Genomic DNA, 12,239 nt, shown 5'->3' on the forward strand with positions numbered 1-12,239 from the left:
GTACACACAGGACATACATGTGCACACACACACACACATGCGCACACACAGGACATACATGTGCACACACACACACACACACACAGGCACACACACATACATGTGCACACACACATGTACACACAGGACATACATGTGCACACACACATGTACACACAGGACATACATGTGCACACACACACACGTACACACAGGACATACATGTGCACACACACACGAACACACAGGACAAACCCGTGCGCACACACACACGTCCATACAGGACATACAAGTGCACACACACACACACACACATGTACACACACGGTACACATCACATGTACACACACACACAGACTTACATACACAGACACACATACACACACACACACACGTACACACACACATGTGCACACACACACACTTGTTCACACACACGAGGGTGCACACACCCACATGGGCACACACATGTGCACACACACAGGACATACATGTGCACACACACACGTACACACAGGACATACATGTGCACACACACACACGTACACACAGGACATACATGTGCACACACACGTACACACAGGACATACATGTGCACACACACACATGTACACACAGGACATACATGTGCACACACACACGTACACACACATGTGTGCACACACACACGTACACACAGGACATACATGTGCACACACACACATGTACACACAGGACATACATGTGCACACACACACGTACACACAGGACATACATGTGTGCACACACACGTACACACAGGACATACATGTGCACACACACATGTACACACAGGACATACACGTGCACACACACACATGTACACACAGGACATACACGTGCGCACACACACACGTACACACAGGACATACATGTGCACACACACACGTACACACAGGACATACATGTGCACACACACATGTACACACAGGACATACATGTGCACACACACACACACGTACACACACACACACACACGTACACACAGGACATCCATGTGTGCACACACCCGTACACACAGGACAGACATGTGCACACACACATGTACACACAGGACAGACACGTGCACACACACACATGTACACACAGGACATACACGTGCGCACACACACAGGACATACATGTGCACACACACACACACACATGTGCACACACACACGTACACACAGGACATACATGTGCACACACACATGTACACACAGGACATACATGTGCACACACACATGTACATACAGGACATACATGTGCACACACACACACGTACACACAGGACATACATGTGCACACACACATGTACACACAGGACATACATGTGCACACACACACGTACACACAGGACATACATGTGCACACACACATGTACACACAGGACATACATGTGCACACACACACACGTACACACAGGACATACATGTGCACACACACACGTACACACAGGACATACATGTGCACACACACACGTACACACAGGACATACATGTGCACACACACACGTGCAAGGAAGGGCGCAGGGACCGCTCGGCCCCCGCCTCTTCCCCTCCCGTCCCCGCAGCCCCCCCCGGCCGCGCAGCGCCGTTGCCGTTGGAGCGAGTTTATTTGCACGGAGCGAGCTGGGGCCGGGGCTGGGGGGGGCGCGGGGCTCCCCCCGGTACCGGGAAGGACGGGGGGGGGGGGGTAAGAGCATCCTCCGGTGCCCGGCTCCAGCCCAGCGCTGGGCGCCGAGGCGGAGCTGAAGCCGTGGTTGTCACCCCCACGATGGGCTCGCAGCCCGGGGCTGCACCCGACGGGACCCCGGGACCACGAATCACGGCTCACCCGGTTGCTGCCGTGGGGCTGCGGACAAACGTCCCCTCACAGCATCCTCACCCGGTGCCCCCCTCGTTGATGGGGGGCAGAGGACAGCGCTGCCCCCGGGGCGCTTCTCCCTCCACGTCTCACGTCTAGAAGTGACCGGGGGCAGCTCGGCCTCAGGGTGCCCCTAAAGGGAGAAGTCAGCAGCGGCGGAGGGCAGGGAAGCGGGGAAGCTGCTCATGGAATAGAGGGAAACCCCACAAGGACCCGGCTCTGTCACCGCGGTGCTGAGGCCCCCAGAGCAGCCCCTCCAGCAGCGCGCAACCCGAGCGCCTCCGGACGAACCCTGCTCCCGCTGCTCCCCCCCCTCGCCCCCGGCGCTGGACGGATGGCGGCGGCCGTCGAGAGCCGGTTCAGGAGATCTCGTTGCCGAAGACCTCGAGGACGAGCGGGGTGAGCTGCATGCTGTGCTGCGGCTGGAAGGAGAGGCAGCGGTACTGCCGCGAGTGCTCCTCGTTGAGGCTCCGCAGGTCCGCCAGCTTCTGGATCATCTTGGCGTAGAGCAGGCGGCTGCCGGGCGGAGGGTGCCGGCACCGGATGTAGCTCTGCAGGATCTCGGAGAGCCGGTCCTGGAGGGACTCCACCAGCGCCGTGTCCTGCACGCCCGGGCGGTCTGCGGGGACCGGAGGCGCGGTGATGCCCTCGCCGATCCCAACGGCCCCGGGGGCAGGGGCAGGGAAGGGGAGATCGTGGGGACACTGAACCCATAAGGGAAGGGTGGCCTTAGGGGGACAGCACTGAACCCATAAGGGAAGGGTGGTGTTATGGGGCAGCACTGAACCCATAAGGGAAGGGTGGTATTGAGGGGACAACACTGAACCCATAAGGGAAGGGTGGTGTTGAGGGGACAACACTGAACCCATAAGGGAAGGGTGGTGTTAGGGGAACAACACTGAACCCATAAGGGAAGGGTGGTATTGAGGGGACAACACTGAACCCATAAGGGAAGGGTGGTGTTATGGGGCAGCACTGAACCCATAAGGGAAGGGTGGTATTGAGGGGACAACACTGAACCCATAAGGGAAGGGGGGTGTTAGGGGGACAACATTGAACCCATAAGGGGAGGGTGGTGTTAGGGGGACAACACAGAACCCATAAGGGAAGGGTGGCGTTAGGGGGACAACACTGAACCCCATAAGGGAAGGGGGGTGTTACGGGGACAACATTGAACCCATAAGGGAAGGGTGGTGTTGTGGGGACAGCCCCAAAACCCATCAGGTCAGTGACACAGGGGGATGAGCGTGCTCCTACCTGGGGACAGGATGCAGATGGCCATGAGGAGCACGTGCTCCTCCTCATGAAGGTTCAGCTTCTTCAAGCCCACCTGGAACTTGATGAGCGGCTCCAGCAGGTCCATGTTGTGGCCGGCTGGGAAGAGAACGGACCCTTTAGCACAGCCTGATGGGGATCAGGATCCCCCACTGCTGAGGGATGTGCTTGGAGCCATTGGGTCCTGCTGCAGGATGCACAGTTGGCCCTCAGGCCTCAGAGCTGGTGCTGGGACACCACCAGGCTGCTGGGTACCGCAGCCTGCAGCGCATCCCTGCTCCCAGCCTGCTCCCTGCGGGATGCGGGGATGTGGGTATCGGGGATGCTCTGGCAGCCTCCACCTTGGGTGACGTCGCTGATCCTGTACTTGAAGTCGTTGCTGCCGCAGGTCCAGGTCATGTCCTCCAGGGTGAAGGACTGGTTGGAGCGCAGCATGATCACCTCGATGGCGCTGGACTTGAGCAGCACGATCTGGTCCTCGGCTGCCAGGTCCCTGCGCAGGGGGAGAGGCCGAGGTGAGGCCTCAGAGAGCAGAAACCTGCCTCCCATAGAGCATGGAACCATGGAATGGGTTGGGATCGAGGAAGCTTAAAGCGCATCCAGGGACCCCTTCCACTGGAGCAGGGCTCTCTGAGCCCCTGTGTCCAACCTGGCCTTGAGCTCTGCCAGGGATGGGGCAGCCACAGCTTCTCTGGGCACCCTGTGCCAGCGCCTCAGCACCCTCACAGGGAAGAGCTTCTGCCCCAGAGCTCATCTCAGTCTCCCCTCGGGCAGGTTAAAGCCATTCCCCTTGGCCTGTCCCTCCTCCATCCCTTGTCCCAAGCCCCTCTCCAGGTTCCCTGCAGCCCCTTTAGGCTCTGGAGCTGCCCCATGCTGGGTCCCTTTGCTGGGGGCTCCCCAGCTTCTCCCTCACCCCGGTGCCTGTGATGAAGCAGCTCCATTCACTGGGGCGCAGCACCCAAGCATTTCACTGGCAGTGAATCCGGAGGAACCCAGGGAGGAGAGGGACAGGAAAACAGGAAAGCAAGAGCAGGGCTGGGATGGGAACAGAGCCCGAGGGAGCTGCGGGATTCCCGAGCGTGGGCATCGTCTCACCTGAAGCCCGGGATCATTTTGGCGAAGCCGATCACCTTCTGGATGCTGTAGCTGACCAGGTCGGCCAAGTGCGGGAGCATGGAGAGCTGCGAGAAGTCGGTGCTCATGGAGGAGGTGTCGTCGTTCTCCTCCAGGACCAGGTTCGAGAGCATCTGCGGCTCCACAGGCTCTGAGGGCAGAGGGGACCCCGGATGCAGGGGTGACGTTAGGGATGGGGGGAACGGGGCTGGCAGCAGTGGGAACGGCGCCCATCCTGCAGCAGGACGTGGGGAATGGGGCTGGGAGCCTTCCTGAGCCAGCAGCATCCAGGTGTTTGGAGCTCCCCGCACCCTGCTCTGCTGGAAGGGGTTTGTGCCCCCAAGAAGCCTTTGCAGCACCCCCAGGAGCGTCTTTCAGTCAAATGAGCTCCTCAGAAGGGGTCGAACAGGGGGCCACAGTGGGGTGAAGCCGCTGCCCTTCTCCCCCATCACCTATGGAGAGGTGAGGTGGTACCTGGGAACGCGCTGAAGGCATCGGAGCCAAAGAGGTCCCCGGAGTCCTCTGACAAGTCCTGGGTGAGGATGGAGGGGGCCCTCGCTGCCCCCTTGCTGCCAGGGCTGCTCCTCACGGGGGGCTGGAAGGGGGAGCAGGATGTGAAGGGGAGCAGAGGGTCAGGGAGGGGATCCTGCCCCTCTGCCCTGCTCTGTGGGACCACACTCGCAGCGCTGGGGGCAGCTCTGGTGTCCTCAGTGTAAGGACATGGAGAGGCTGGAGCTGGTCCAGGGAAGGCCAGGAGGATGCTCAGGGGCTGGAGCAGCTCCCATAGGAGCCAGGCTGAGAACGTTGGGGCTGGAGCAGAGAAGCTGCGTGGAGACCTCAGAGCAGCTTCCAGTGTCTGAAAGGGGCTACAAGGATGCTGGAGAGGGACCTGCATCAGGGGCTGGAGCGATGGGACAAGGGGTGATGGGTTCAGACTGGAACAGGGGGAGTTCAGGTTGGAGATAAGGGAGAAGAGGGTGGTGGGACACTGGGGTGAGTCGAATGGAGAAGGTTTGGCTGCCCCATCCCTGGCAGTGCTCAAGGCCAGGTTGGACACAGTGGCTTGGAGCACCCTGCTCCAGTGGAAGGGGTCCCTGCCCGTGGCAGGGGCTGGAGCTGGAGGAGCCTTAAGGTCCCTTCATCCCAGCCCATTCCATGCAGAGCAGGGCTGATGGAGCACTTTGCTGTGGGTCACTCCTGGGGTCTGTAACACCCCCCCCCCCCCATTAGGAGCAGTGCACGAAGGGCTCGGTGCCCGTGGCTGATCCCACACACGGGAATGGGGCTGGAGCGGCCCGGACGTACCCGGAACTTGGTGAAGTCGGCGTAGGTGGGGTCGTAGGTCTTGCGATGGGCCTCGAGCAGGACGTCGATGACCTTCTGCTGCTCCTCCGACAGGCGGGGCTTGAGGCTCTCCCTGAGCGCCTCCTCCTCCTTGCGCTTCAGGATGAGCTCCCGCTTCCTCTGCACCTCCTCGTCCGTCAGGATGACTGCAGGGAGCGGGACAGGCGCTGAGCACCCGCTGCATCCCCATCGCCCCCCCTCAGCCACCAACCCTCGCTCAGCCCCATCCTGCTCCTGTCCCCGCCTGCCGGGTCACGGCACCGTTTGCAGCCCATCGGGTGCTGTTGGGTGACGCTGGGTGCAGGGAGGCCAAGGCTGCGCTGTTTGCTCTGTGCTCTCAGGTGGAAGGAACCTGGATCCCGCAGGATCGGGCCAGCGGGTTCATCCCGCTCCATTGCCCCACAACAGAGGGAGCTGTGACGCTGCAGCGCTGATAACCTGGGGTCTGCATCGTCACAAGGGTTTGCAAAGTGAAGGGACCCAGAAACGTCCTCCCAGGGCTGGGTATTTATGGCCGTGTTCCGGGTGACAGCCTTGGCTTGGCCTCAAGGGCAATACATGAGGCTGGGTAAAAAGAGCTTCAAGACCTGAGCAGCCCCATGGGGCTGGGAGGGAAGCAGCAGGGACCCCCATGGATCTCTTGGATGCAGCTCCCCATCCTTGCACCGCTCCCACCTTCCCATTCCTTAGCTCCTTAACACACCCACAGCAGCAGCGCCCGTTCCTCAGGGTGCTCTGCACCCTTTACCCACCATCAGACACAGCCCCATGTGTGTTATCTGATGGCGAGGCGCTGCGGGGGGGTTGGATGGGGGCGAGTCAAGGGGGATGATGGCAAAGGGCAGCGGGGACCACGGGCACAGGGCTGGGGGCACGGAACGTTCCTGTCCCTGCTCCTGCTCCTGCTCCCCCCTTTGCCAGAGGCCTTTTTCCAAGGTGCTCTCAAACTTGCACAATCTCAGCGGGGACTCGAAGGAATGGGAATAACCGAAGGGTTGGAACAGGGATCAGGACATTGTAGGGGCAGCTGCTGGGGAGGGAGGGATGGGGATGGAAGGATATGGAGGGATGGGGAGGGGAGGGAGGGATGGGGAAAGAAGGGAAGGATATGGAGGGAAAGGAGAGATGGGGAAAGAAGGGAGGGATGGGGAGGGAAGGGAGGGATGGGGAAGGAAGGGAGGGATATGGAGGGAAGGGAGAGATGGGGAGAGAAGGGAGGGATGAGGAAGGAAGAGAGGGATGGGGAGGGAAGGGAGGGATGGGGAGGGAAGGGAAGGATGGGGAGGGGAAGGAGATGGGGAGAGAAGGGAGGGATGAGGAAGGAAGAGAGGGATGGGGAGGGAAGGGAGGGATGGGGAGGGAAGGGAAGGATGGGGAGGGGAAGGAAGGGATGGGGAGAGAAGGGAGGGATGAGGAAGGAAGAGAGGGATGGGGAGGGAAGGGAGGGATGGGGAGGGAAGGGAAGGATGGGGAGGGGAAGGAAGGGATGGGGAGAGAAGAGAGGGAGGGATGAGGAAGGAAGAGAGGGATGGGGAGGGAAGGGAGGGATGGGGAGGGAAGGAAGGGATGGGGAGGGAAGGGAGGGATGGGGAGGGAAGGAAGGGATGGGGAGGGAAGGAAGAGATGGGGAGGGAAGGAAGGGATAGGGAGGGAAGGAAGAGATGGGGAGGGAAGGAAGGGATAGAGAGGGAAGGGAGGGATGGGGAGAGAAGGGGGGGTTGCCCTGTCCTGTCCCAGTTCTCATTACAAAAGCATGGGAGCACTGCATGGACGCTGCCCATTGCATCCCTGCCTGCCTCAAGGGGGAACAAGCAGCTCAGCGCCTGCCCCTTCCCGCTTGAGCTCCAAGCTCCGAGCTCTTCCCAAGCCCTGGAGCGCTGCGGCCGCAGGCTCCTGGCACAGCCGGCGACGTGGCCGGGTGCCTGCGGGCTGCCCTGGCCCCACGTCCGTGCGGAGGCCGGGCTAAACCCGCCCATCGCTTCCAGACAGAGGCTGGTCCCCGGGCAGACACCGCAGGGCGCAGGGGAAGCCGCGGCCGACGCCGAGGGCAGCGCTGCCGGGACGAGGATGCAGAGCGGGGGGCGATGGGGAGCAGCCTCGCGCCGTCCAGCGAGGAAACAGCGCCCGAATCCAGAGCTGAAGTGAACCTGAACTTGAAATAAGGCCGGGGAATGGCTTTAACCTGCGAGGGGGGAGACTGGGATGGAGCTGGGTGAGCGTCAAGGTCCTGTCCAGCAGGAGATGTGCGGCTCCCAGCGCCAGCCGAAGGGAAACCTCTCCCAAAGGCAGCAGAAGCCGCATTCCCAAAGGCTCCGGCTCCTGCTCCCCGGCCCCGAGCTTCACCCTGCACCGATAACAGGCGGAAACCCACAAGTATTTGCTAACGTGGCTCTGGGGTGAGCCCAGGCTTGCGGCGGGGCTGCAAACCCTGCTCCAGCCCATGGCCATGGCCATAACCTCGCTGCCCTCCAGCTCCCACCTCCAGTGGCTCCGGGACCCTTGCTCTGCATCAGTCCACACACACACACACACAGGGTCCCTTTGCCTTTGGCACCTCTCTGACAAGCATCGGCTCCCCCCAGCCCATCACCGCAGCCTCTGGTCCATGGACCTTGTGCTGGGGAAGGGACCCTGGAGGCGATGTCTAAGAACACCCAAGCACCCCGCACTGCGGGGTCTGCACCAGCACAAGCTCTGCCCTCATCCTCCTGCTCTTCATCCCCGTCCCACACCCTCATTTCTGCTTTGGACCACTCAGATCCCATCAGCAGAGGGCTCAAACTGGCCCAGCCTTGCCCATGGGCTCCTCATTGCCTTCAACAACAGCCTAGGGAAGGCACAACCCCTCCTTGAGGCTTCAAAAGCCCTGATTCGACCTAAAAATACCAGCAGGACACCTCGGCCCTCATTTACCAGCAGCAAAGTCCACAGCAGGCTATTTTTAGGCTCCTTAGGTTAAGGCTTGCTCATCCGGTGCTGGGTTGATGGAGGGGTCGCTTACACGTTAACTCCTGCAGGCGCATCCCGGAGCCGGGGCAAGCACCGCGGCTCCGATGGGTTCCCGGTTTTCCAGCCTTTCCGGGTCATTTACCAGAGCAAATCAATGCATTCCCCTTGTTAGCAACGGCTGCACCAAGCAGAGCTCATTGACCAGGGGCTCACACGGCCTCAATCACCCGAAACAGATGTAGGCAGCGATCAGGTCCCCCCTGAGCCTTCTCCTCTCCATCTGAAGCCCTCAGGTCCCTCAGCCCTTCCCCATCACACTCGGGCCCCAGGCCCTGCCCCAGCTCTTCAACGTCTCCATCGTTCCAGGTGACGTCCTGTTTGCAACGGCTCCGAGGTGCTCTGGTGGTTGGAAGCCTCCATGGACACCAGGCTCTCAGGAGGACCTGTGCCAAACCCATTGCAGCCTCTAAAGGCTGCTTATCTCGAGATATACTCGAAGAAAACAAATATTTGGAGCCCATTAAAGGGTGTTTGGATTGGGTTAAACCCCACTTTACTCCCCTCGGCTGTTGACTCGGGTGGCTGCTGTGCACGGCGATGGAGGGAGGGAGGGAGGGATGGAGCGCGCAGCATGAAGAGGAGCCAAACACCAAGCCTAAAGAGGGACGTGGCTGAGCAAAAGAGGGGCAGCTCCTGCCGCTCCCCTGCTGGGATGCAGCCAGGAGCATCCGCAGCCAGGTGGGACAAGGACAGAGGCGGGATGCGAGGATGCTCGCTCGCTGTAACCAGGAGTTAATCAGAAACAGCCCCGGATGCTCTCGCTGAGCCGATGCCCTCCGAGGGCCGGCAAAGGCGACTTGGCTCTGCTCAGAGCAGCTCCCCAGCTCACTGAGCACCACAGCAGCAGCCTCAACCATTAAACAAGCTCCTCTTAATCATTACCCACCACATCCCCTGCCCTTTGCATCCCCTTTGGATCCTTGGAGGGCTTCCCAAGCCTTCTGCGCCGCGCGTTGAATGGGAAGGAAAAGGAGACGAGGGCGCGAAGCCGGGATGTTCCCATGGGATGCGTGCCCCATACTCACACTCTTTCATCATGCCGATGTCCACGCAGCGCTTCAGCCGGCAGGCCTGGCAGTGCCGCCGGTTGTCCTTGGTGATCTTGCAGTCGCCATTGAAGGGGCAGGTGAACATGGCTTTCCTCTTCATGCTTCTCCTGCAGAGAAAGGGAACAGAAACCATCCGGGGTCAAACCAGCACCACTGGGACGGTGCAAGAGGCTGCTCTGAGCCCCGGGGAGGAGATGCCAGGCACAACTCCAGCTCTCTGGGCAGCAAACCGCTAAGAGGATGCTGGCAGCATCTCTGAGCTGCTCAGCTCAGCTGGGTGCTTGAGGGGACCAAGCTGGAGGGGCTGAACCTGGCTGGGTGCATCCATGGGTTTGCTCTTAGAGGTCCAGGCATTGCTGGAGGGCAGGGAAAGGAGAACTTCTGGTGTCCTCAGCATAAAAAGGACATGGAGCTGTTGGAACAAGTCCAGAGGAGGCCATGAGGATGCTCAGGGGCTGGAGCACCTCCCATATGAAGACAGGCTGAGAAAGTTGGGGCTGTTCAGCCTGGAGAAGAGAAGCTGCGTGGAGACCTCAGAGCAGCTTCCAGTATCTGAAGGGGGCTGTAGGGATGCTGGGGAGGGACTCTTCATTAGGGACTGCAGTGACAGGACAAGGGGTAACGGGTTCAAACTGAAACAGGGGAAGTTTAGATTGGATCTAAGGAGGAAATTCTTTCCTGTTAGGGTGCTGAGGCACTGGAATGGGTTGCCCAGGGAGGTTGGGAATGCTCCATCCCTGGCAGTGTTCAAGACCAGGTTGGACAAAGCCTTGGGTGACCTGGTTTAGTGTGAGGTGTCCCTGCCCATGGCAGGGGTTGGAACTGGATGATCTTCAGGTCCTTTCCAACCCAAACCATTCCCTGATTCTATAAGGCCACAGCCGAGGGGCTCAGCCTCAGGTTAAGCAGCTTTCCTGTTGGGAGCAGGTACTTTGAAGGGCATGAGGAAGGTGGAAGGGTTGGAGAGAACCCCCCCTCCAGGAACAGCAATGGAAAGCAGCGCGTGCCATTAAACATTCACCAGCCTTTGCTGGCTGCAGAGCTCGCCTGCGTGCGGAAATAGCGCGGGGCTCAAGAGGAACCCCCCTGACCAGAGCCGGCCCGTGCCACGTTAACCCCGCTGCCACGGGGGCTGTCAGCGCTCCAAGTCCAAAGGGTCAAAGGCAGAGCTGGAGGGACAACTCCAGAAGTGGCCTCTGTGCAGGGGCATCCTGCCTGCTGGCCGCTAATGACACGTTACAGGCATAGCTGAGCCGCGGCACCGCGGGCAGCGGCTCCCCTGCGGATGCCTCTGCTCTGGAGAGCGTTACTCAACCATCAGCAACAGGAGCTCGCCTCTCATTTACAGGAGGTCCTAAGGGTGCCACCGGCTCTGCACAAAGAGGTGATTTTGAAGGTGAACGAGGCCCCGGTGCCTCCAGGCTGCGAGGCCAAGGGTGTTCAGAGAGGGGGAATGCAGCAGGGAGGAGATGCAGTGCAGGCAGAGCAGAGAGGATGTGGCCACCGAGTCGGTGCTGTTCTATTGAATCCCAACGGGACTGGGTTGGAAAGGACCTGAAAGCTCATCCAGTTCCATGGCCAGGGACACCTTCTGCTGGAGCAGTTTGCTCCTGTGTCCACCCTGGCCTTGAGCACTGCCAGGGATGGGGCAGCCACAGCTTCTCCGTTCCAGCGTTCCAACACCCTCATAAGGAAGAACTTCCCCATATCCCATTTAACTCTTCCCTGGTCCAGCTGGAAGCCCAAGCTCCTCATCCCATCCCTGCATCCCTTGTCCAAAGCCCCTCTCCAGGTTTCCTGGAGCCCCCTGAGGCACTGGAGCTGCTCTCAGGTCTCCCCTTAAGGACCCCTCGCAGCACCCCCATGGCCTCGCTCCAGCAGCTCCAGGTCCCCCCGGTGCTGGATGCGGGATGCAGGAGGATGAGGAGCATCCTGCGGAACCAGCACTGAAACCCCTCCGTGGTGCTGAGCTGATGGTGACAGCCCCCCTGCTCCTCAGACACCATGGACGTGGCTGCAGGCTGAGGGGGCGACAGCAGAGGGGCCCCTCCAGCACCGAGCCCATGCTTATGGGGTATAAATAGGCGCTGGGAGGCCGCACACAGCAATTAGGAGCTATTTTAGAAAGGGAGCTGTAAACAGAGGCTTCGCTCTCCCTTTACCTGAATGAAGGCATTCAGTGGGGTTACTATGGGATGGCGGAACCCCCTGGCCCTGCCTTACACTGAGGAACCCCTGTTTCTCCCCGCCGCTGCCTCTGGTTTGTCTCCTCTCTGGGGTTTCTCCCTCCATCAGGACCTTTGCTCTCGCAGGAACAGGGGCAAACGCTGCTGAGCTCAGGGGCACATCAGGACACGGAGCCCAGCACCCCAAACCCCCCTTGTTCCTATGAGTGTCCCCGGCTGCGAGCATCGGGGGGGGCAGGCAGGAGGCTCCCTGATCCCCCCCCTCCCTGCAGCCCAGGACAAGGCACAAACAAGAGGGAGAAGGCCTGGGGCAGGGATCGGTGCCCGAGGCGAGGGCAGGGCTGTGGGTTTGGTATGAAAATTGCAGTCCGGGAACACAGGGAGGTTGGGTTCCGCTGCCCCAGGGGGCCGCAGCTCCCGG

The 12,239-nt window shown here is 60.5% G+C and overlaps 1 protein-coding gene across 1 annotated transcript; it reads right to left on the reverse strand.

The window, feature by feature from the left end:
* Positions 1-2,196: 2,196 nt before the first annotated feature.
* On the reverse strand, positions 2,197-9,769 carry VDR (vitamin D receptor). The gene is made up of 7 exons (XM_057424084.1): positions 9,609-9,769; positions 5,536-5,720; positions 4,705-4,825; positions 4,213-4,381; positions 3,459-3,610; positions 3,100-3,216; positions 2,197-2,461 (listed from the first exon to the last, which is right to left on the reverse strand). The coding sequence occupies exons 1-7, from the start codon at positions 9,763-9,765 to the stop codon at positions 2,202-2,204; spliced, it is 1,161 nt and encodes a 386-aa protein (XP_057280067.1). The 5' UTR covers positions 9,766-9,769; the 3' UTR covers positions 2,197-2,201.
* Between the last annotated feature and the right edge of the window lie 2,470 nt (positions 9,770-12,239).

Source organism: Pezoporus wallicus, unplaced genomic scaffold, assembly GCF_028554395.1.
Source record: "Pezoporus wallicus isolate ANWC-B61680 ecotype Strahan unplaced genomic scaffold, APGP_CSIRO_Pwel_v1 contig_10572, whole genome shotgun sequence".
NCBI lineage: Eukaryota > Metazoa > Chordata > Aves > Psittaciformes > Psittacidae > Pezoporus > Pezoporus wallicus.

What these genes read in the sequence shown, in the direction of transcription:
- VDR (XM_057424084.1), bottom strand. Translation starts at nt 9,765, where the DNA reads ATGGTTTCTGTTCCCTTTCTCTGCAGGAGAAGCATGAAGAGGAAAGCC. An exon ending in CCGACTTCACCAAGTTCCGG is followed by an intron (nt 4,826 to 5,535) that starts GTACGTCCGGGC and finishes TCCCCCTTCCAG; the next exon opens with CCCCCCGTGAGGAGCAGCCC. An exon ending in AAAATGATCCCGGGCTTCAG is followed by an intron (nt 3,611 to 4,212) that starts GTGAGACGATGC and finishes CCCCCTGCGCAG; the next exon opens with GGACCTGGCAGCCGAGGACC.